The following is a 25,356-nucleotide window of genomic DNA, read 5'->3' on the forward strand; positions in this document are numbered from 1 at the left end:
TCATTTTGTTTGAATAAAAATGTTGTTGTTTCACTAGAGTGAACCATGTTGTTTGATAGGAAAATAATATTATTTAGAGGAAATAGCATCTGGTTTTCGATAAAAGAAAATTTATTTCGTTATATATTAAATATTGTTCCACTGAAAAAAGAAGTCCTTTAATATTTGTCTAACATGACGTTACTTCCTTTAAATAATTTATTGCTTGTAACAATTATTGTAATGTTTGGATGAAAATACAAAAGAAATACGTTATTTGACGTAACGATATTTATTGTTTGAGAAATCATCAAACGAACATGCTTGTTGATTGAATTAAACATTCGTTTGTTCGCTTTATTCCAAAAGACAAATTTGTTTCAATTAAAGAGAAATGTTGTCAAACCCAAATAAATCTTTCTCTCTGCACAAATGCAAACATACAATATGTTAATTACAATTATTAAAAATATAGCGTAAGCGACTTTTAATTCAAGCGCGATAACGAACGTGTTAATGTCTCTCCTTTCGATCTTACACAATCTTTGAATATTCCTTCACTACTTGATACGGCAAAGCCAACTATCAAGTTCTTGCACGCGCGCCTAGTTAAATATAGTTATGCCGTTCACAGAGAAGAACCGGTTTTTCTGCTTTGCATCACTCTCGTATTTTTCCTATAATAACCTCTCTGCCGTACATATTAACGTTCTAAATCAAAAACTGTGTAAAAGTCACGAAAAAATCCCCGCCCGTCCTCTGAAGGTTAGATATCGGAAAAATATTAAGCGCGCCGATTCATCGAGTACGGATTAATCGCTCTGGCGGAGCCCCCTGTGTTCTGCTCGCGCTCTCGAGGCATCGAGAGCGGCAGAAATCGAGAGCAAAGACACACGGGGAAACGGAGAAGTCGGGCTGAGATCCTTCAGTCGAGTTTAATTGTAATCGTCAATGTTAAGTCACGCGATATTCCTCGCTTCCTCTCTCTTTCAAACGGTGAATAGAATATTAAATTCCTCGGCACAATACCGGAGCAGTGAAGAAGAAAATATTTCTTTTCCGTACAGTTAAATCCAAATCTTCAGAAGATATCTTAAAGCGTAGACGAACGAAACATGTCCGCGAGCAGATCCCCGAGGAAACGTAATTGACTCACGAAGGAGAAACCACGTAAAGGATAATACAGCTCTGAAATTATTTTTGACGAGAAGAAAAGACGAAGACGGTCTTTCATCTACAATATATAAATTTATAATTGAATAAATAAATATTTTCTTATTAATATATATTAATATAACATACATTTTTATTCTTTTTTATTAATATTATCACATATGTAACACAATCGATTATAAATTTATAATTAATTCATAATAAATAATTATTTCCGCAGCACACACGCGAACTCGCGTTATCCCGAAATTCTCACTTTCAAAGGTACAGCTGTATTTTTAAATAAAAATGCAATTCAACGGTCTACTTTCATACTTCATTTGCGTCCGGACGAATGAATTTTCTCCCTCGGCAAAATCTCCACCGGCTTGATCGAAGAAGAACCCGCCGCGTTAAAAAATAGCGCGCGACCGAGACGCTCCCGTGCGTCGTGATATAATCACGAATCCGGGGCGCAACAGGGCGATCAATATTTCTCGATTGCGAGGTGCAGGTATCTGCCCGAGACGACATCGGGTACACGCGTAGGATGTATTTTAATCTTCCGCGTCATCTAACGCCTATCGATATCATGGGTCGATCCTTCTTTTATTTCACACATCAGTGTTCTTTTACGCGCGCCGCATCCGCATTCTGCGCCCGATGATGATGCGCCGTGGGCCTGCGCGTGGAAAATTTCAAAAGGACTCCGGCCGCGTATAGCCGGCCGCGAAAATCCTTTAGTCCGCCACCGACGTTCGCCCCCTGCATGTCGCATCGTATTTTAATGACCGAGAGAGGAGGCCGGAGGATCACGCGACGGCAGCTGCGTGAATAATCGTCACCGACAATCACCGGAAGTCACGAGCCCGAATTACGCCGGGGAAAACTACGGAGGAGACGAGTTAACAAAGGTAAGTGTCGGTACACGCGCACCTGCCTCGCGATTCCAAATGCACTTCAAACGCTCCGGTCGAAGGCGAACACTCGACTTCTCGTCAAGTCGGCCCAATTAAAATAGGCCAATCGCAAACATCGACGTTCGTGTTAACGCGCCCAACGCAACGTGGAGAATTCGAATTTGCATCATCCGGACTGACACGTTACGCGATTTTCGGGCTCGACGCGCGCGTGTCGGTTTCTCACCGTCGCCTGTTCGATGTATTTACTAACCGCCCGGTCGCGCCTCTCCTCCTCTGACCCCGTTATAAAAATAGTAGTTTGTCACCTTTTTCACCGAGTTTCCGGCTTGCCGCTTGCCAATAAACGTAACAAAAATTTCAGCAGTGAGAATAACAAATAACTCGTGTCTAAGAATAGGGTGGTAAACGTCGCTTTGTAAAATGTAAAGAGACTAAAATTTGTCTCTTCAGGACGCGCGCGCACGATTTGGTAGGATCAGATCGCGCGACACAAACGCCCAAACTAGATGTTTCGACGATATGATACGATAAATCTGAGACAATAAAACACAAATAAAAAGAAGCAACTTCCCTGGTAGGAATTTCACGGATATTTTGAGCGGTTACTGTTTATTAACTTCTGTCAAGTAAGTGAGGAGTAAAACTACTTGGGATTCTTATCAAAGCGAAACGCTTTTCTTGCAGTTACTACGCGCCAAAGATACACAAAATCTGAGCCCATTTGCTGAACGAAAACAGAACGATAAATGGAGAAAAAATATTCAATTGATTCAATAAGCAAGCCTGCTACTCATGAAAGGGGAAGTCTTGGTACCTAGAAATACACTCGAATAAAACTCTTGTTCATTTTCTACGCAATATTATTACATTTAGTGAGAATGCATTAACATCAGACAGTAACTGAACGGGAAAACTGCATATATTTCTACCAGGATTATTGATTTTTCATTACTTTTTTTTAGTATAATTGAGTAAACACGTTTGTGCTTTGCTACGGCGGAAGAAGTTAAGAAAACGCGCGCAAACTTATGAAAAAAAACTTATGAAACTTATGAAAAAAAAAAAAATCAAATGTCACTCGAGATAGCACTCCAAATTATTTCTAAGCTGCGAGGTAAATAATAAATAAATCTGCGAACGAATCACACAACTTGTGACTGGGTTCGTACGAACTTTGCAGCATTGAAAGATTAACCGTACCTTTCTCCCCCCCTGCAAGAAAGAAAACGTTTGTCCCCAAGGGAAGCAGTGCTCAGCTAAAAGCGTATAAACGTTGATCGGATAAATAGCTCATCTATTTTGGCGAGAAAAGGCCTTTGCGATCATTCAGTTGGCCTCGCTGAAGCAAAAGCAAACAGCGCTCGAATTACCATTGATGCAAGACGATCACTCTTCACTCCGAGCGAATTCGACAAGTCGTGCGAGTAAAAAAAGCGAAGTACGCGCGATGACGTTGCTATTTAAATTTGCCTAGAAAAATAATCGAAGAAACGAAAGACACCGCTTTGGAATCTTTTCATTCCACCTATGGCTTATACTTTGCAGAAAGATACTTTTAGTCACGCTAATTATTCAAGAATCATCAGCCTGCGAAAAATTATCCATCGGCGATACTTTCGTTTCGGAGAAAACCGGCCCCGATTTGGACGAAAGGGAGAGACAGGAAAAGCGAGATCGCGATCGATAAAAGATGTTTGGTAATACGGTAAAAGCGGCGTGCCTCTTGAAGGGGTGAGAGGGAAAGCAAATTTCAATTTCAAGTGTATAAGCAAATGCTATATAATACTGGTCGCTCATGCCTCCTTCGATATGTTGCCTTCGATAAGTAGAAGAGGAAAGGCATTCGCCCCATTTTATTGACACAGCCCGATGATACGGCGAAAGCGCGCGTATCCCGAAACGTTCGTTCACATTCGCACGGAGAAAGCAAGTTTTGCCGGAATAGTAAATTGTTCGTTAATATAGCGACAGAGAAGAAATTTGTGGCACGGAGAAAATCATTTTGCCGTTGTAGCGAAACGTCGTTGCGCCAGCGATAAAAATTAGTTGGCACGATCAAATTATCTTGCTCTATCCAAGTATCCAGCAAATATCAATTAATACTCTTAACAAATCTTTCCGCTACCCGAATAAATTGTTTCTTGCTTTCACTATATCAACAAAGAATTTGTTGTTTTAGCAACATTTTTTCTCCGTGCGCTCCCGAATTTCCTTCGATCATCCCTTGCGTACACATATACACATACACACGCGTGCACACGCACACACCTGCGAGAGAACGGACGAGCAGATGGTATGGCATGAACCGACGATATAACTTTTATTTGGGAAAAACACGAAGGCACGCGGTTCACCGTGCTATTCCCCCTTCCCCCCTCCCTCTCTCTCTCTCTTTCTCTCTTCTTCTTCCTGTCTCTTTCTCCTTTCGATCGCGTCTGACGTAATCAAACAGCCGTGCACATCTCGATCAGCCAAATATCCCGCGACAGCAGCCTAATTTCGGCGACGAAAGGCGGAGGCAGGCGATCTTTCTTCGAGTTCGTTGATTATAATGTATATATGGGAGACGCAACACGTGTCGGCGATATGTCGCTGCGCACAACCACCCACCCCCTGTTCACGCTGCTAGTTGAAGAAAACGAGGAGAGAAAACTTCTCGGGCCGCCGGCCCGCCACAAGTCACGAGCCAGCCGAACATATCGATCTTTCTCGGCGTCGATACGAGCACGAGAAAGCAACGATACGGAATACGACAGTTCGATCGGCGGGTCGATTCCACTCGGCTTTGCTTGAACGATCCGTCGTTCTTGGTCCACTATAAAACATACGTCGACAGCACGCTCACCCGGACGGAGAAGCGCGGAATTTACTCGGGGAGATTTCCCTCCGGAAGCTTCGGTGAAATGAATTCGAATGCGTGTCCCGATAAATATCGCGGCATTTACGCCTCCCTAAGCGTCGCACTGATAATGAAAACGAATTCGACTATATTGCGTTCCTTTAATTTCTTAAAACGACCATTCGAGTCGGTGCGCGATCAACCCCTGGATCTATACGAATGTCGTGACGTCAGTTCGCACGTCGTAGGCAGTTGGTTCTACTTAGGTTCTAGGTCGGTGGTCCTTTCCGGATCATTCATTACGATATTGCACGAGACCCGGTGCTAAGTGTAATTAGGAACAGCGGGCGGCACGTGGGCGACAAATATAATCGTTAAAACGCACAGAGCGCGGGCAGGCTAATCAATCAAAAGCGTTCGGCCGTCCGTAAAAGTTTCAGTATATATGCCGGCCATTTATAACTTGTTTTCCCCCTTGTTTCTGCTTTCGGCAGACGGAAGCCCCGGGGACCGACATTTATACGTACGAAATGTTATCGCGGGGATCTACGACGCTGACCGAGTCGCCTGCAGCCTTGTAACGATTATTCAAGGTCGGACAACGTAACTCGGATTTTTATCGGAACAGTTGCAAAAAGCCGCAGACTCCGTCCGGGGAAGCCAGTGACAATGGGAGACGATGAAGAAACAGGAGGACAAATCTCGGGAGAGATTAGACGAGACTTTAACATTCTTCGATTCGAATCGTTTGACTCGGCTTTAACATAGAGGTGTACGAAATCGAGCATCTGCGCGCGTCGAATCGAGTCTCTTTAATTCGAATGCGAATTGAATTCGAAGCAGACCTCGGAATTTACGTTACGTTGCTAATCTGTATGTGAAAAGGTACATTTAATGATATTAAGAATTTTTCATTAAATAGGTAAAAATATTAATCACAGCATAGTTTTGAGAAAATCTCCTACCAATCACAAAGATAAAGCTTTGCTAAGTGCTATATATATATATATATATATATATATATTTAATCATATTTTACAAGCTAGTAAAGGTATACATAATATGTTCGAACTTGAATCGAATCAAGGGTGATTTAATTCGATTTGAGCGATTTGCACACCTCTACTTCAACACCACGCGTGTTGTTAATAAGTTTCACTCAAAGAACTGTAATACTGTAGGACGAAGATAATTATAATCTTGGACAACTTTAATGAAAAAGTTGCGCGAGAGAAAGAGAAGGCGGGGGGGAAGACAAAGGAAGGGACTATTTAATTGAAAGAAATGTCTGACGCACAGATATTACATTTCTAACCAACTCTTTGGTGTCATAATCAGCAGCTGTGTGTGTCACGGGGGAAATAAGGGTGGAAAAACAAAGGTTCATTCAGCATTTCAGTGAAACAACGCGAAGTTTTTTTTTTATCGTAGTTGCCGTCGCACTTTTAAAAAGACCAGCGGAGAATTTAATAGACAAGAGTTCGTTTAAAAGTCTCGTTTAAAAATCTCATTTAAACAAGGAAAGAAGTGCCAATTTCTTCACCTACCGGTGAACAATTTCATTTTCGCGCGTTACAACGAGATTCCCGCGAACATCTCGAAATTGACAAGATGCGCAGAAACGTCTCCGAAACGCTCGATAACGTCACGCTCGATCCGGATTAGCGGAACATCGCAGCGACGATGTCACGCGCCATCGATCGCCATCGCGGATACATCCGTCCCGTCGCGAATTTACTTCTCTCGCGCGTAAACGAGCAATTAACCGTCTTCCGGTCGAAGCGTCCCGTGACAACCCGGCCGCGCGAAATCACGTGATCTTCGCTAAAAAAGCATCGCGTCATCCTCGGTTTCGCGCCGATCTGGATCTCGTTACGGCACGTGCACGTTTCACGCGTCGAGGAGCGAAAGCCTATATCGATTCCACCTTCGCGGTAAAACCACGGTAACGTTGCCCTTGGTAGGATATTTATCACCGGGGGAACTGTTACAATAGCGAAGCGGAACGAGATGAGGAGGCATTCTTTCTCTCTCGGGCTACGGAGCGGATAACGCCAGCGACCTTTTCAAAAGTTCCACGCGGTTTAAGGGGACCGAGCGGTCACCGCGCAAACCACACCGTCCTCCATAGGATCGTATCGTTTGAAAGTATATTTGAACACACACAATTCTCGCCTCCCGAATCCGAAACATTTCAGTTCGATGTATTCATCATGTTCATTTCGTGATGTATTCTTCGTAGATTCGAATATTAAAAGTCTCCGCGATGGAATGTCGTACGTACAAAGTAAGTTGAAATGTAAAAGCGCGAGAGAGAAAGAGAGAGAATAGAATAGATTAAACCCTGAGATGGAGCCCTTAAGTTCTCGGTGTACAGTGACATAGCTTAAATGTTAGAGTCGGACTATATAAAATTATAAGATAATACATAATAGTGATATTAGCGAGCGAAATATGAAGAACGGTTAAATATTACGTCGCTGAGACCAGCACTGAAGCGGGAAAACAAGTGCAGAGAAAAAAACACACAGTAGAATGCTATAGAATTTTAACTATAAAGTACAATTAGTCGGATCTTAATTCTGAAAACAACATGGGGAGGGTCAAATTAATCCTTACCAAATTCGTTAATTATTAGTTAGTAACCGCCCTTTCCCTATCTAAGAAATATAAGAGAGAGTGAGAGAGATCGCGTAATAAAATCTTTGAAATAGAAGTAGGTGGGCGACAAGAGACGATAGAAATAGACGATATAAAAATATCACCCTTCCCCTATCTGTCAACTGTCAACTGCATAATAAATGCGGCATTGATGGGACTATTTGCGATATCGCGAAGACGCACATTTCGTTCGTCTCGTGGCATGAAAACAGCAAGGGTTCCGTCGATACTCGCGCGATCTCGTTAATACGTCTCCTTTTAGAAATCCTGACTGTCCTAGTTGCCGCCACACTATTGTCCTCGATGCACGTAGGACGATACGATCGCACGATGTAGGTATTATCTTTCTTGCAGGCCTTCGCCTTTCTACGGCTCGACCTCACGATATACATGTGCCCCCATCCGGCACGGTTACATCGCCGTTGGTGAACTTTTTCACACGTATCCTCGATCGTTAATAGCTAATTAAACTTGTTATTGGTGTTCATATTGTTCACGCTTTGTCACGTTGCGAAACGTAAACCAAGCAAAGCCGCGCGCGCTCTACACGGGGTAAAAAATAAAGCGCTAGTATTTTTAAATTTAAAGAGCGCGCCAAGCGCGAGGAGAATATTTATTAGATGTGCGTCAGGTTGCGGCTTTAAGCAACTTGATGTGCGTGTCGCATGTTGCGACCTTATGTACGCGGCGCGATATTACATATATTTTCTTTATATAAGATGTTCTCAGCGTTTTTAATCAAATTCGAACTCTGTGATGTTTCTCTTATTGCAAATCAGAATAAAATTTCCCCCCGCAAAGATTTGTAATTCTCTCTTTCTCTCTTTTTCGGAGTCATGTTCTTTTATAACTCGCACCGAGACAAAAATTAATTGAATTAAGGTGACAATGAACGAACCAAATGCGTTTCCGTTGAAAGAAATAGAATTTCCGGTTCTAAGAACTAAATTCGGTTTATAAGAACCGCAGAAATTCCGTTTCCTCCAATCAAAACGCATTTGATTCGCTCATTGTTACGTTAATTCAATCGACCTTTCTTCTCCGTGCGTGAAATTTTAATATTAAACGGTCTGATAAGACACAGTATCGACACAGTATCGAAGATTATAATATTCTTGCTTATATGTGCGAATATCTATTCTTTATTTAAGACTAATTTGTTTCCGTGTTAACATAAAGCTAACATAAAGCCTGCGCAGAATGAAAACGTAAAACTTCACGATTTGCATCTTTGAAAAATAAAAAGAAAAAATATTTTCTCTCCCCCTCTCTCTCTCAGTCGGTTGTCCTTGCTCCTTAGATCTCCCTTCATCGAGAAAGTGTTACCTCGCCTCACGATAAGAAATATTGCCTCGCATGCCAAATGTGCCGCTGAAAATCCTATACATTGTCCTAAACGGACGTATGCGTGAAGAATCTGTGGCGATCGATCTTTCACCCCGTTGTTCCTCGCTGGTTGTTCGTTTTCCTTTCCGCGTAAGTCTCAGCTTGAATTAGCAAGAGGAAAAAATACGCATTAATCAAAGAAACGAAGGGGAAACAAACGAAAGAAAGAATCTCTGGGCTTTGTTAGATCACCTCCCGGCGATTGGAGTCAAACAAACGAACGAGAAACGCGAGCGATAACAGAGGCCGGCTGACTTTCGCGATTATAGCACATGAATATACAAACACACACACACACACACACACACACACACACACACACACACACCTACAGCTCATTCATGAAAGTTAAAGCACGAGAGAGAGAGAGAGAGAGAGAGAGAGAGAGAGAGAGAGAGAGAGAGAGAGAACCGAAAACCGCTCGGATCAGGTCTGAAAATATTTCCGTGGTGGTTTTTGGTCGGCCCATTAATAATTCGCACCCACCAATAACCCATGAGAGAGAAATCCATACCGCCGTGGCGAATCCATCCTTCCCGCACCTTTCGCCGCGAGAAATAATTCATCGGCGGCTCTGCTCCTTCATTTTTATTCTTGTCGCGCCGTTACGCGCTGTCCATACGTCAAGCGCACTAACGCTAATGACATTATTATCTTTCCCTCTTCTGAAATATCCGCCACCCTCTCAGGACGCCGGCGCCGAGCTACGTCCGAGATTCGATATAGAAAGCACAATCGCGAGCGAGATTTACCGCGCGCGTATCTCCGCCGTTCCGGCTTTAACCGGCGCGCGCGCGCCGCCGGTTTAACATAACTGCCGAAGGAAGAGACGCGCCCCGGCGCTAATGTGAAAAATCGCGGATCCCGCAAACGTGCGCCGCGTTAAATCTTCCCATTCTCGACGAAGAGGACGCGACGAGCCTTGGCGTCCGGCCGGTTAAATGAGAGCGAGTGTAACCGCAATAAATCGCTGGACGCGGAACAATAAACGCGGATCTCTCCTCCCCCGAGATTATCCCCGCGAATGTTCGACGAAGAGATAATTATCTCCAGCCCTGTTTAATTTAAAGATACTCTGATTAAAAGTGATTGGCGTTGTACGTATTTTTCTTTCGGGCGTATCACGCGAGAACCTTCTCGCGCGCCGTTCGAAAGGAGGATGCGTACCGCGCGCGCACGGGGAGGTGAAGACCTCCTGATTTCGAGATTCTAATATTCTTTGTAATTAATCCAGCTAAAAAACAGATACGGCGATTGGATTTCAGTTGTGTCACGCAGCTAGTTTTTAGCCGCAGGAGTAATTCTTCTTTCCCACGCGGGGATATTCTAACCGTATGCCGCGGATAATTGTATTCGCGATATAATATTGGAACAATTGCTCTCCTCACATTATTATTTCCCGAAAAGATAACCCATCCGGCCGGTGTTCGTGGGAGGAGAGGTGGAATTCTCCGGGATCATCGGAAATCTCCGAGTAGCGCGTTCGAATGAATGAAGTCGCACCTTCCTAATTGCTTTCTCGATATTTCCAAAGGGTATCCGCCTTGCGAGGCCGCTTTAGACTTCTCGGGGAGAAAACTGGAACTCCGTAATTACCAGGATGCCTCTTGAAATCTGAGTTGACAAAAATGACAAAGCCTGGAAGTTTAATACAATGAATACACGAACTTTCTACTTAACGGTTTCGCCGGCTCAGACCGAGAGAACGGCGCCGAATAACTCTTCACAGATTAGGCCCGCTCCTCGGATTTGTTCCCGCGCGTGGACAACTCGTCAATTATGATTTCTCTCGAACGAGCGAGCGAGCGAGCGAGCAAGGTAATGGACGGGCGTCCGCGAAATTAACGATCGTCAGCCGCGGCTGACGGGCTCTAATGATTAACCAACTAACTTTTTTCTAGTCTGAGACATTCGGCAAAGTACAAAAGCACTGTCTCTTTGCACAATGAGCTGAGATCGTAGGCAGAAATTTTCGACCGCTGTCTACAATCTACATCTAAGTGACGAGCGCGCGGGTGTGACGCGCGAAATTTCGTTTTGCGCGCATGAACGATTCGACGACGTGATTGATCCTAAAAATGTTCGCTCTACTTCTATCTACGCTCGGGCAGGACTGTGAAATGAGAAACGTGCGAAGGGACGAAAGTATATCATCATGTTTCGGCACATAATTACCGGAACAGCTCGGATTTCGGCATCCCGACGAACGAAGCTACCCCCCCCCCCCCCCNGACGCAAGCGAGAGAAGCGCGGCGGAATTATTAGGAGGATGCAAATTCCGAGATTTTCACCATGTCCGCATGTGAATAAGTAAATGCTACAGGTCGCTCTCGTGTTTTGCCACAGAATATCAAGAGCGAGCGAAACATACACGTGATATGACATGTACGCTTCGTTAAAATGACGTGTTACACGAGACGAAAACGCGATGAGCCATTGAAAGCGTCGGACATGAAAGAGAAATGAAACGAACAATCGTGGAACTTTGGGGAAATACTCGGTAGTTCCAACAACGCCGGGATACTCGCCTCACTTTCTCTATCAGCTCGCTTTTATATTGATTTTATGTTTTAAAAAATAATATTTTAATATAGTATATATTTATGTAATATATAATTTGTACATACAATATAAGTGTGTGTTACATGACATGCTATACAAACTAAAGAAATATATTTCTGGTGCAAGTTGAAGTAGAATATAAATATGAATCCAATTCTGAACGGTTATCCATTTAAAAGTGCTTTAAAGATTGTAAATAAGAGCACAATCTTTTAGAACATTTTCTCGATTAAAAATGGAAAATGAAAAAATTCTTTCTTACATACTTTGTTTTCTTAAATTAAACTTTAAAATAAATCTTTTTCATTTTCACTCGAAAGATCGCTCCAAACTTCGCCCGCATTCATTTGTAACAATCATACTTTCAGGCGGGGATCCTCAGGTTCGTGAGTTAACCGGCTGATGCATCGGCAAACCGAGATGTTCTATCCCATGAGGATGAGGCAACGATACGCGAATCATCGATGTCGGGATAACGAGCATCGATAGGTAGCGGAGTAGCAGGAAATAATCATGCAGCCCGAGGAATTTTTTGCGACGCAACGTGCGCACGGCACGTTGAATTTCCCGACCCATGCCACCCCGCTGCTCCACCGATCGAGGTTCGAGGGGTCGATCGAATCCAAGAAAATGACAACGATTGATGAATCGGTGGCGGCGGGCACGGACATACAAAGTCGTATCGGGCATGTCAGTGGTGTACTCTATTTATATGGGACGCCGCCGCTGATACTCTTCTGCGTCATCTCGATAGCCATAAATATCAAGGTTCTGATGAGTGTATTTTGGATAAAACGGCCGCTCAGTCCAACGTTACACATCAGCTTGAGTTTAGCAGGTATGCAGTGACTTTTCCAGCGCGTGAATTTTCCCTACGCATGTGTGTGCTCGTCTCTCTCTCTCTCTCTCTCTCTCTCTCTCTCTCTTAAAGAGAGTGTAAGGCGAAATGAATTTGAAGAGAATCCGATGAAACTTGCACTACGTAGTTTCACCGGATTCTCTTCAAATGCAGGAAGAAAAAGATTGACCATTCGAGAATTAAGAGATTTGCAACTAAAGGTGATACTTTTAATACGTGTTCCTTGAAATTTGCGTACTATTTTTAATTTCTATTTCTAATATCCTCTAAATAAAAATGAGATTTTGATGAAAAACTACTATGATATTAAAGACTAGTAAAGAAATACAATACCTACATAAATTTTAAAATTATGAACATTTTGTTTTGAAAATACAATAGTGTAAAGTTCATAGTTTATAGTAATACTCGAAATATACATTTACATACGCACAAATTTCAATACTTATATATCCGTTTCTGTTACTTCAGCTTCTCTATTAGATCAACTTACGTATAAATATAGCATTAATAACAAAAATAAATAATAATATTTTCGTATTTGTAATATTTTGTACATATGTTTATCTCAACTTCGTTTCAAATGAACATTTATTATTTAGATGGTGAAATAAATATCTGGAAATGTAATTTTACTTGATAAATATTAAATTTCCAAGTAGCCCCCTTGACGCGCCATTGAAAATATCACACTGAGCTTTACAACCTCCTCAAAACTGACAGACCCATAACAGAATGGTAGCTCGTGGCACTCGCTCGTGGCACTAAACTCCACATTAAATAAGCACCGTGTCCCTGAAATCGTGCATTAATAAGTACGTCGGAAAATCACGGAAAGTAAACTTGTCGTAGTATTTTTAGCGGGCGAAAATATTGTCTTTCAATCTTCTTCGGTCTCTCACGACATAGCTCGCGCTAATTCGCTATGCTTCCGAGCGTAAGTAAAATTACGTCCACTTCGGACTACACGCCAGAGTTTGTCTTCGAGTCATATTTCAGCAATGGATCCCCTTTCACTTTTCTTGAGATTAGCTTACCGCAATAAAAATTTCATGAGACCCCCCGTCTCTACTAACTTCTTGATCCGCAATATTACTTATCTTGACCAACTTGCAAGTTAATTTATGTTAAAGTAAAGTTGAGACCAAGTAACCTAAGAAAATCAAGAGAATGCTTGGAACTGAGTGAAGAATGATGTTTCATCATTCAAGCTCGGGTTTTACCTCTCGGGGGAATCCAGACAGCTTTATAACCAAGCAGTATAACTATATACCGGTAACAATTATCTCGATATAATGGCAACCTTGGATGTCTATGGTGTTAATTTTCTTCAAATTAATTAGACCTTCGAATTTATAGTATTTCTTAAAGTTTAAGATACAAGGGTCTCTTTCGGAATTCCTTATCTTTACGTTTCCACATTGCAAAACAAGCACTGAAAATAATCCAGCATGCGCGCAACGAGCTTCAATTATGATTCGATAAATGGCAGCTTTTCTTTTGGAAAAACAGCGCCCGAATCTTATATTATATTTCAATTTTAATTTCTGCATCGTCTTTGCAGGCGCGGACGCTTTCTCCAGCACCGCTCTGGGCATAGGATTAATCATGAATAGTTTTATACCCTATGGTCTTGGAATTGAGTTGAAAGGTAAAATTTCGTCGGTGTATCCTTGTCTTCAACTTCGACTTAAAATATTTAATTAACCAGACTTAAAATATTTATCAAAGTTTAGCAGATGATAGAATAATCAACCTAAAAAAATCATCTTTATCTTAAGACAGGGTGTTTGAATTTGTCCTGATATAATAAACCGATAGAAATTTCTTACGTTTACCAGACTTTCCCTCGACGTGCCGTAGAACAGATCGCATTTTACAATCCGAGATATTCCGTACACGCGCGCGAATATCTCGGTGGAAATAAGATACTAATTGAAGGATCTAATCGCTCCTAGGCGTAAGCTGTTTTGTATTGGCGCTTGAAGCGGTGAGATTGGGAGGCGTGATAATTACCGTATTTCATCTGATGGCTCTGGCCGTCAACCATTACCTGGGCATTCTCAAGCCTCTCCATTATCTTTCGATCATGACGTACAGGTAATCACCGTTCGTTTCTCCCCGTCGAGAAATCTCCTCGAGCGCTGTGAATGCATCTTCGCGATTTCTTTCAAGGAATACTACGTTTCTCTTGGTCCTGCTGTGGGTACTACCAATTTCCTTCTTCGCGCTCTACTTTAGTCTAATCGAAAATGAAGGCTTCCAGTCCGTGGGATGCGAGAAGAACGCGTAAGTGTGAAACTGCTCGCGTAAAATGATTCTCGCTCATTCTCGCATCGAAGGTTGATTTTTGTTCATTAATAAATCTGTAATATTCTCAAGCACACACACACACACACACACACACACACACACACACACACACACACACACGTATCTATATTGCGCGGGGATTCGAAGTAAATAAGACATAAAGCGACCGAATCACATCGAGTGTAAACTGTTACGTCGTATTTCCAGGTTCCTGTATCACAAGCAATTTCGAATGTTGTTCAGCAGCCTCTTCTTCGGACCGTTCGCCCTAATGGTTTGCATTTACGTTCACATATTCTGCATAGTGAAGAAACATCAAGCCACGAGACTGCGCTTCCGCAGAGCGGGATCATCCTTTCGCCCGAGGGCGTCGGAAGCGTTACGCAGCACTTCCAGGCAAATGGCGAAAAACGTCAAGGCGGTCCACACCACTTTACTCATACTTGGTAATACAGAGAAAGTTGCCTCGGAAGCGGCAAGATACCCGATATATACAGGATATTCCCCTCCCCCCCTCTCCCTCGCGTATATTACGATATCGAAGACGCGGCTTTCATCTTCAACTTCTTCAGCGAATTTTTTATATCAGCCTTGAATAATCCAACACTGCGACAAAGCCTTAACGCCACCGCTCGCAATTTCTAAGGAAGCTTCCTGATCGGCTGGATGCCCGGAGTAATGATGTACCTGCTCGTGTGCGAGGACTGTCTGTTGCAATTCAATTGGATGTCGGGACACAGCACTTTCTTCGTCTACACGATAATCAACTGTCTCATCATCCTGAAGACCTTGGTCAACCCGATTATCTACGCCGCCCGAATGCACGAGATTAAGGTAATCGTCGCGTGAAGGAGGAAAGGGAAGTTAAGGGGAAACTTTGCGAGAAACCAGCAACGATTCTTAATTCTGCAATTTTAGATTTATCTTATTGCACGGGTTGATTAAAAAAAAACAATCATTTTTGGATACCGAGACTAAGTACTAATCGGGTTTGCATCGGGACCGAAGGTGGAAGTTTGTTATGAAATTTGGTTAATTGCATTCTGCATCGCAGGCTGCCACGAGGCGAATGCGCAACTCTTTCTGCGAGTGGGTGACGGCGCTCACCGGTCTACCTACCAACCACGGTATCGACAGAGTGCACACCAGCGAGAAGAGTACACGAAGCCAGAAGAGCACACGAAGCCAGAAGAGCACACGAAGCCAGAAGAGCACGCGAAGCCAGAAGAGCACGCGAAGCAGATACTCGCAGAATTCGCGAAACGGCACTTGCCGGTCGTCGCATAACGTCAGCATTCAAAGAACGCGAAACGGCAGCACCTACACTTGCACGGTTTGCAATGTGCGCGAATGCGGCAACACGCTCGTGTAAACGTGAAAAGAAAACACTTTCTTACCGTGTATCCGGACATTTTACGTGTAAATACGAATATAAGGCCGAGAGCGAGCGATAATAACGACTGCGACAATATTTTAATAGCGTGTAATTGAAATTCGTATTAACTTCTACCTGTTCCACTGCTCGTTCCCCGATTTGAAAGTTATCGTAACGACTCCCGGGAAACAATTGATTATATATGATTATATATAATTATGTAAAATCATACCGTGAATTTGCTGTCCATATATGTGGCTACATGTATCATCATATATGTCTATATGAAAAAAATGATACGTTATTTAATTAAATATCGACATCATGTGCTGCCAAAAGCACAAGTAGCCGGAAGCATTTGCTTCGATTGCATTTGCATATAATTTGCAACAGTATTTTTTCGTTGTGGACACATATGGTTACATATAACCATATATATGGGCAAATTTCACATATGATCTTTTTTCCCCGGGCTGTCTCTCAAGTTAATCAGCATTGTTGTCAGCCATGTTTTGTAATTCGTACAACAGACCCGAGCCAATTTCGGCAAACATCGCATGTAGCCCGCGACAACAATTGTTTCCTCAAGGCCGCAATTCGTAGGCGCAATTTTCAGATGTAACATGTCGCGTTTCGATATTCCTAACCCTGTTGTTACGTACGGTTTGGTTACTTCACATTCTTATTGTGTTCGTTCGTTCGTTCAAACGAATCCCTAGATGTCCAAGCGTCGTGATTACCAAATCAAATATACGGCAAACTTTTAAAGGATTATTTTACGTCAAGAGCTTTGCGACACGGCACTTCCTTTTTTTTATTTACATCATGCGTCGATATTAGTCGCATTTTATTCATACTTAAAACCGATTGCTAAAAATAGAATTTCCAGGTAAACAAAAGGGAGAAAAAGATACCGTGTAACAAAGTTAACTACTCTGTCATGAAGTGATCCCGACGTACACATGATATTCTTTTTCTATATTTTATAAATATCTATCATATAAAAAAAGAGAAAGGAGAAGGAATCGATCGATGAAATTAAAAAGAAACTTCAGGATCAATAATTGGATATATCGTCGCGTTTGAAAAAAAAAAAAACGGAGACTAATCGAAATGAAGCAGAACAGCAAGGTTAAATTACACGCGTATTTTGAACGATTCTGAATTTCTACGTTTATAAAGGAACGCTTATTATCTCGTCGTAACTCACCTACCATCCACGGCGTCAATAATTTCCGCCCGAATGCCGAGTTCCTTGAAGAGTCTTTGCATTCTTCCGCGTCTCTCCGGTCTTCTCAGCAGATTTATCATGTAAATGTGATCCAAACTTAAGGTGTCCATCTCCGGATATGTCACGAATTGTTTCAGATCTTCTGACAGTGGCAGATAGTCGCTGTGGGCTGCACAAAGAATGCGCGTGCGAGTGCATACTACGAGATAGTATAACGTATCGTTTCTAGTAATAATTATCACCCGGATATATTACGTGCCGAATGAAAAATTTAAAAACAAATGGTTTCGTCTATTACTACCGGAAATAATCTCCATTCTTTGAAATTATTTATATATTTTATTTAAATTTTAACATACTTTATATTACTTGTTTTTCTTACAGAGAAACTTTATTATTTATTAAATTTATGTATTGTATATTATATAATGTCATAGAAAAGCAAAAACCTACCCAACATTTCTACCTTCGTGTTGGTCAACCGTAGCGTATCCTCCGCGATAGACTCGTCACTTTCCAAGGGTACCATGACGAAACCGTAAATTTCGTCGTTACACACGAACAATGACACATCTATGACACAAAACGATATACCTATATGTATATATGTATACAGCAATATTTTAAGATACCATGCAGGATATCACAGAATAAACAGATGCAAAAAAAAAACAATTACAGGCTCTCCAACAATTTTGAGCTGATCTTTCCCTGAAACAAGACATTCTTTTTCGAGATTTTCACCCGAAAAAACATCAGTCATCCCGAGAAAAAGAACCATCGTGACTTCATTTTACCCGACTTATTCGCTCCAACGGCGAATGTTATAATATCGTCCACGGGTCCGTCGTAACCGATCAGTTTCTCGGCCTTGTAGGTCAGACGATCGGAGTCACGTCTTCGCAAATCTATGAGAACTGCACTGTGGATCATGGGTACGTCGTGACATCCGGTCTCCTCACGATATAAAATCGGCTCGTATCGATCTGTGCGCACGTAGTAATGTTCCGCCGTCATACCGGCCCAAAAGTTGCTGTACATGCCGTCCGATTTCAACAAAGGTGCCACGACAGTTTTCCCCTTCAGAACCAAGTCTCGCAAAGTGCTTGAATTGGTCAAGAAGACGTCAGCATCCAGCATCTGCGAAATGTTTCTTTTCGTTTCGAGGAATTCCTCTTTTCTTGTATGCGTAAGATATGTGGAAGATGCAATATCAATATTTTTTGCAAAAAAATATTTTTATTTCATAGGTTAAAACTGCTAATACTTTCTATTAGTATATTATTATTGTATCGAAAGAATATTCAATCATGATATATATAATTATTTATTTATACAAAATTAGAAAATGTATTCATGAGACTAATGTTATTGAAATCATAAAATAAACTTACCCAAATGAAATCTGCCCACACTTGTCTCGCGTGATTAAGTGCTCTTTCGCGCAAATCTATTATGTGTGCGAATCTGCTGGGCGACCAATCGGCGATCGTTTTCTCGTCTTCGAACCCCGTCGACGTTGCGTTCAAGTGGACATTCAGAGAATGATACAGCTCGCCTTCCGAATTGATCCACTTGGTCAATATCTCTATGGAATTGTCGACATTATTGTCGCTGCGTACCCTGAAACAGCCAATATAAAACCGTTCTATCGATTCTTGATCATCTAAAAAGCTGCATTTCTCACCCTTTTCCTCTCTCCTACTCTCATTCACGTTCAGATTTAATTTAAATTAGTTTAATTTAATTTAAATTTAATTACAAGATAATTTAAATAAGTATATGTATTATTATCTTCCCTTATAATGTATGTATGTAGGTATTATTATCTTTCCTTACAATTTCCTCGCTACTTTCTAACAAGTGTAAAACTAGAAAATCAAGGAAGTAACAAGCATCAAGCAATAACGAGCAATACTTACAGAATATATATACATAATCTTGTTTCAAACTGGAAAATAGTCCAAACGCGTAAATTGCTGCGCGACCCAAACGGAACAACATGGCGGCTCTTTCGCGCTTCTGCACGTGAAGTCAGGTACAATTATACGCGCACCTGCACCTCGAACGCGTTGTATCGATAATACGACTAGCGGATAATTTCAAATTTTTAAACACAAACTGAGAGATCTACACGGCAGTGAGCGAAGAAAAGTGCGCGTTGATGGGGAAATTTCAACGAATAAGAATGATTGCAATAAAAGAAGAAGTGCGTTACCTTTTAACTAACTACCTTTCAATTCGCTCGCGAACGCAGGTAATTAATTCCGACTGGCAGTTATAAGACTATAATGATAAATATTCACTGATTTACCTCGCAAAGGATAATACATAAATTTTCAAAAATTATGTGCATACTAAGATTAACGAATGGACGAATTACTCGATTTATCACATCGGTAATTGTAATTATAATCTTGACGATCCGACAAATTTTTGCCAGTTCTCGAGCGCGTCGTTGCCGACGTGGGGGCGACGTGAGATAAGGTTATGTTTGCGCTTCGTGACAGAACTCACCAGAGGCATATTCGTTGCTTAGGGTAGTCCTGCCGCTGCAGGAGACTGAGGAAATACGGCAGAGTGTGTGCTTTATTCCTGACCAGAATCGCGATCAGCACAGTCGGCTCCTTCGAGATCACGTCGCACGCAGCTAACGACGCAAGGCCGACGACGAAGTACGCGAGGAGACATTCTCGGAAGATCGTCATGACGTACGCACGGAACAGACTAGTTTTGTACCGAAATATCGAAAAGATGTGCCAAATGCGAAAGTAGAGATCACGCCGAGAGAAGACAGCACCGCCAAAAAAATCACGCATTCTTCGACGCTCTTCGTGTATCGTCACGAACGTGTGGGTGTTTACACGATCGGTAAAACAGTGAACTGTACGAGACTAATCGCGTAATCGTGGATCTCGCTGATTATTCTCACTTAATCTGTCAAGTAAATATAGGAATACATGCGAAATTCTCCACTTTCTCTCTTAAAAATGTTGCAAAATCTTCTTCCTATGCTTTGTGTACAAAGGTTCTTTTATGTTGTATTATAAAATATCACAATTATAGAGGCGTTCTCTTTCAAGTCCTATGTAAAATATTGTAAATCTGTACAGTGTATACTAAAAGTGTGTACTAATTGACAAGTAATTCTCAGATTTTTGGCTTTTCTTCACCGCTATGAGCTTTCTTTACTTCCAACTTCTTCTTCTTCTCTGCGTAACTGAGTGTATCCTTGTTGAAGTCCATCAGCATTATTCCTAAATCTCCGTTATACCTGTTTTTCGTGATCTAGTGACACAAGAGAATATTTTGATTTATGTCTTTAAGACTGGTGAATACACTGTCTGATACATTAAGGGGTATTGAAAATGTCCCACTCAGATGAATCTATCTGATTGAGCCCAAAGTTATAGGACATATTCCTCTTGTCCTCAGTAATATATAATCACAAGCCCTATCTAGACCATCCTGTATAAACTTATGGTTGTGTTGCCAATGAATTGGCATCACTTGGTCTTGAGTCTTCTGTCTCTCTGTTTACCAAGCTTTAGCCCAATCCAATAAATCCTTCTGATTGGAGTATTTTCAATGTGTCCCTTAATGTATTTACAGATACATACCTGCAAATACTTCTTTCCCCTGATATTAGTAAGCCTTTTATCTTGTATAATCAATACATTGTCAGCTTCTTGACTTGCTTTGGCACTGCCGAATATAGACGAATTCGTCAATTCGTCATCCTTCTCCTTCCTCGGATGTATAACCAGAGTTACGTGACAATTGTATTTAGTAGCAAAGTTTCTGAACTCTTCTATGATCTTGTCCTGCTTCCAAAATCTACAATTTAACGCTGTATAAATATAAAAGCGAAATTTCGGAAAGCGTTGTTCATACCTCTCACCTATTAACTTTCGTGTCTTCCGATACGCCCATCATAAACTGCATGTTATCAATTATCACATGGGCTATATCGTGCACGTATGTCGCATGTTGAACTGCCTAGGATGGAAAAAAAGAAGACTTACTTCTACATGTACATACGTAACAGAAAAACTTGCAGTTATAAATAATCGAATATACAAGTCCTACATCCATAACAACTTTGATGCTCTGTTGACCATGAAAAGCCATGAAATAAACGGGCAACTTGTTGAAAGCGTCCGCATACGTGTTGAATCGGTCCAGGTTGACTTCTAGAGACACCCCTGCCATTTGTTGCAACATAGTTTTTGCTAATCGTGCATTTCTGATTTCGAAGCTACCCCACAGTGTGTTAACCCCTCGCATCGCCAAATCTAACGAATACTCGCTCATAAATGTAGTTTTGCCACTACCTGTGCAAATATAATAATATGTATGAAAATATTATTTCACACAATATACTGTAATTTGAATAATTTAGTTACTGTAATTTTCTCCTTGCAACAAGAAAGTAGTTTTAATTGATTTACTATTGTTTTACCAGTTGGGCCAGTAAGAATTGTGAGCTCTCCTCTCCTGTGACCTCCTAAAATCCGATTTAGAGTGGGATACCTTTTCCACTTAACACCTTGAACTTTGTCTATATTTTGCAGGTCGCACAACACGTCTTGTCTGAGATCGTCGAAAGTAGTAATACTTTTATGCCATATCGGGTAGGCTTTTGTTAAAATATCTTTCAAATTGTAGCCCTTATCAGCAGCCAGCTTTGGTCTTGGTTGCGTATCTACTGGCCTCACAAACGAGCATCTCTTTTCGCTTAACTTCTTAGCAAATTGTCTAGCTGTGTACCAGCTAGGATCGTCATTTCCAAACCACAAAATCAGTTTCTTGAAATCCTCCAAACTCGGTAGCACTTGCTGCGGCAGGTGCTGCAAGTTGTACGGCAAACAGATAATTGCACTCGCTGCTTTCTGAGATGCTAGCGCCAATAAATCGTGTATCGTTGGCACAACTACTGCAGTCCCATCGTTTCTGGTGTTTCTCTGTTTGTAAATGATGCAACCACCAACATCAGAAGTAGGTAAGGTTTGTTCCAATCCTGACTCGCTGGAAAGAGTTTTGTAGCCTACAATGTTACTGCCAAAGGCAATTAATGGAAAATACAACAATGCTGGTGTGGCTGTGTATATACCATTTAACTGCAGGATGTCTTGTTGTGAAATTTCCTGTAATAACATTTGATTAACGTTTAATATAGACAATTAAACACGTATAAACCTTGAAATATGCATTGATTCAATTAACATACTGGGAGAGAAAACTTGTGCAGAACTTCCTGATATAAATCTGATGATAAATTTGCAATGAGCTGACTGGACTTATTTATATTGTTCCATTTCAAAGTATAATCTTCCTGAATTCTTATAATGTTTTTCAAAGTTTCAAATTCCTTTTGCGTACTGCTTGATTTGGTTGACTTTATAAGTAACAACAATTTTTCTAACAAGTCCCATGTACCTTTGGAAATACATTTATCACACATGAAGTATCCTGAAATAAATAAAAAATATTTATGAGGGAAAAAAACTATCTCAATTATACATATCTGTCTATAAATGATCTATTTTATATGTTACATAGTATGTATGTTACCTGTTGTCTTATTTATATAAATCTTTGCTCTTTTGGATTTTTCTATATCACACATAGGACAGTCTATAACTATACATGTGTGTCCTTCAATACTGGTGATCTGTCTCTGCTTTAGAATTTGTTTTACCTGAGATATTGAAACTCCAGATACCAAATCATTTGTTACATTACTGTCAATCTTATGAAAACAGCGATAGTGAGTCCGAAGTTTAATGCATCTTTTCATGCATAACGGACGTATCAGGGACTTCAAAAACATCTTATTTTTTAGTAAAATACTTAAAACTTCACAAACACGTATGATGACCAAATGTTACTTTTAATTATCATTTGATATGATAATTTTTTTCGCCAAAGGCATAAGGTTCTATAATAATACAGATAAGCTGCACTCTGTCCATCAGTTTTTTCTATGCATTTCTCTAAGGATTATTAGAAAGAATTTTAACGACCTAAAAGTATAACATAAATAATCATAAGTTTTACTACATTACTTATGTTTACGTTATTTACCTATTCATTCATGCCGCACAGTGTTTAACACATTCCTTCTTTCTTTCATCAGATGACTCCAAAAGCCGGGTTAAAGACATATTTCCAACATTTTTCTCAAGCCCTTATATCCATATTACGTTACGTTGGATATCAGATGCAATGTGAATCCTACATTACAAGATACGGTCTGTTCTTTTTAGCTGAATTGGCTGCACCAATTTAAAAATTTACGCACACTGAACGTGAGAATCTCACATGTACATACGTTTTATACACTTCATGGGTATGTAGATTTTTTGAATTAGTACAACAATAGTTCAGCTAAAAAGAACAGACCACTAGTTGAAAAAGTGCAACTATAAAGAACAGACCTATGAAGAAAAGAGGTAGGCGAAGCATATTGCGTACGAGGATTATCGCCCATCCCTAACAACACATGCAGTTATATTTTCATCAGAATTATAATTTAATTGTATAAAATACATCTCAGAATGGTCGTTTTTACTTGTTTTCATTGTGGCGATACGCTGCAGAAGCCTAAAGTGGCGAAACATTATGAATTTAGATGCCGTAAACCAGTGTTCGTCACGTGCACAGATTGTTTGGAGGATTTCCAGTAAGTGTTGATAAGGTACATTATGAATGATAAATGTTACTAATTACCGCGTTAACTACTAAATTATACAAGATATATTATTAGGCAAATTACCAATTTAAGTATTTCCAAGACAATACTTGGTAGACAAAGATTTATCAAATTTAGATTTTACGGGTTATAACGGGTTTAATCTGTATTTTAAACGTAATTATATACATGATTTTAATATCTACGATTATTTTTAGAGGAAATGAGTATATAGTTCATACTAAATGCATAACCGAAGCTGAACGCTATGGTGGGAAGGATTATGTTCCAAAGGCTAGTGCAAATAAAGGCGAACGTAAGCAACAGGAATGGATCAGTGTTGTTAACAATTTATTGAGTGGAACGATACATTTGTCTAATGTGGAGAGAAATTTCCTCAATACTTTATCAAGATTTGAAAATATACCAAGAAGAAAAGCTAAATTTCTCAACTTTGTGAAAAACGCAGTAGGCAATCGTATAAATATATCAGTTGTGGAAAGTGTCTGGAATAAGATGGAAACTGCGCATAAACAAAGTCAACAGACGACTACAAAACCCGAAGAGCCAGATAATCGTGAGTTTTCAGTTATTTTACAAATAACATAAATATAAATAATAAAATATGAAGTAATAAATTATTTACTGTTGTTTCCAATTCTCAGTAACAAATATCTTAATGTAATTAATTTTTAAATTATAAATTTATTGAAGTATATAAAAATAAAAAAAAATATATATGATATATAAAACTATGTATAAATTTAATATGTTTTTTAACAGATCAAACAAACAAGACTGATATAAATGTGGATTCCAGTAATTTGCTTAGTAATAATCACCAGGATAATATCGTTGACAATCAAAACAATGAAAATATATGCAAAGAACACGATTCTGCACGGCATCAAAATGGGAATGATAAGGAATGCCCAACCAATGGCATTGCGGAAGAAACTGAAACCATTACTAGAAAGAAGTCTAAGAAACGACAATTGACTGAAACGGTTGAAGAACAAGAAGAACTACAACCAGCTACAAAAACCAAGAAAACGTCCGTTCTAGTAGAAACAAATATTTGTAAAAATAAGGAACGTAAAGTTTCATTTTATTGGAGGCTTGCAATTTTGGAGATTGTTCAGAGTAAAGGTGAGATATCTTTGAAGAAGCTTCAAAAAAAGGTTGTTTCGCTATATTTACTTCACTCTGTGAAGGCATTGGACCGTGATAAGGCTATTGCGAAATTCCTCAAGAAGTTGCAAAAAATACCTGAAATTGCTGTCTCAGGAAATATAGTGAAATTAATAAAACCATGCGATCTTTATGCGAAGGAGTAGGAAAATATCATACACATGTGTGTGAAGGAGGAAAATACGATCTCA

At 40.4% G+C, this 25,356-nt stretch overlaps 4 protein-coding genes across 7 annotated transcripts in view; 2 read left to right on the forward strand and 2 right to left on the reverse strand.

Moving 5' to 3' along the window:
- LOC106750910 (glycosyltransferase 25 family member) overlaps positions 1-20,194 on the reverse strand; it is a 31,953-nt gene extending 11,759 nt beyond the window's left edge. Inside the window, exons 1-5 of one of the 2 annotated variants that reach the window (XM_014631550.1) lie at positions 19,798-20,194; positions 18,675-18,903; positions 18,078-18,420; positions 17,734-17,853; positions 17,260-17,449 (exon numbers count right to left, since the gene is read on the reverse strand). In XM_014631550.1, coding sequence (XP_014487036.1) covers positions 17,260-17,449; positions 17,734-17,853; positions 18,078-18,420; positions 18,675-18,903; positions 19,798-20,099 — 1,184 coding nt within the window. In that variant the 5' untranslated portion in view covers positions 20,100-20,194. The remainder of the gene's footprint in view (positions 1-17,259; positions 17,450-17,733; positions 17,854-18,077; positions 18,421-18,674; positions 18,904-19,797) is intronic. The other variant, XM_014631551.1, reaches the window with a different exon arrangement.
- On the forward strand, positions 1,421-17,253 carry LOC106750913 (trace amine-associated receptor 4-like). Its single transcript, XM_014631555.1, has 8 exons — positions 1,421-2,045; positions 11,871-12,340; positions 13,926-14,012; positions 14,320-14,461; positions 14,537-14,650; positions 14,882-15,120; positions 15,321-15,508; positions 15,729-17,253. The coding sequence occupies exons 2-8, from the start codon at positions 12,016-12,018 to the stop codon at positions 16,044-16,046; spliced, it is 1,413 nt and encodes a 470-aa protein (XP_014487041.1). The 5' UTR covers positions 1,421-2,045; positions 11,871-12,015; the 3' UTR covers positions 16,047-17,253.
- Positions 20,195-20,404: 210 nt separating the features above from the next.
- Positions 20,405-23,563, reverse strand: LOC106750911 (twinkle protein, mitochondrial). 3 transcript variants are annotated; one of them, XM_014631553.1, is made up of 8 exons: positions 23,368-23,561; positions 22,855-23,276; positions 22,511-22,752; positions 21,743-22,427; positions 21,370-21,614; positions 21,182-21,279; positions 20,901-21,117; positions 20,405-20,568 (listed from the first exon to the last, which is right to left on the reverse strand). In XM_014631553.1, the coding sequence occupies exons 2-8, from the start codon at positions 23,111-23,113 to the stop codon at positions 20,431-20,433; spliced, it is 1,884 nt and encodes a 627-aa protein (XP_014487039.1). In that variant the 5' UTR covers positions 23,114-23,276; positions 23,368-23,561; the 3' UTR covers positions 20,405-20,430. The 3 variants fall into 3 exon arrangements, with proteins under 3 accessions (XP_014487039.1, XP_014487038.1, XP_014487040.1); XM_014631552.1 differs by having other exon boundaries at positions 22,855-23,306; XM_014631554.1 differs by lacking the exon at positions 20,405-20,568 and having other exon boundaries at positions 21,043-21,130; positions 22,855-23,306; positions 23,368-23,563.
- A 152-nt stretch (positions 23,564-23,715) lies between these two features.
- Positions 23,716-25,331, forward strand: LOC106750948 (cell growth-regulating nucleolar protein). Its single transcript, XM_014631638.1, has 3 exons — positions 23,716-23,965; positions 24,193-24,551; positions 24,758-25,331. The coding sequence occupies exons 1-3, from the start codon at positions 23,841-23,843 to the stop codon at positions 25,309-25,311; spliced, it is 1,038 nt and encodes a 345-aa protein (XP_014487124.1). The 5' UTR covers positions 23,716-23,840; the 3' UTR covers positions 25,312-25,331.
- The last annotated feature ends 25 nt before the right edge of the window (positions 25,332-25,356 follow it).

The sequence above is a fragment of the Dinoponera quadriceps genome, unplaced genomic scaffold (genome assembly GCF_001313825.1).
Source record: "Dinoponera quadriceps isolate SergipeBrazil2010 unplaced genomic scaffold, ASM131382v1 scaffold4681, whole genome shotgun sequence".
Taxonomy (NCBI): Eukaryota; Metazoa; Arthropoda; class Insecta; order Hymenoptera; family Formicidae; genus Dinoponera; species Dinoponera quadriceps.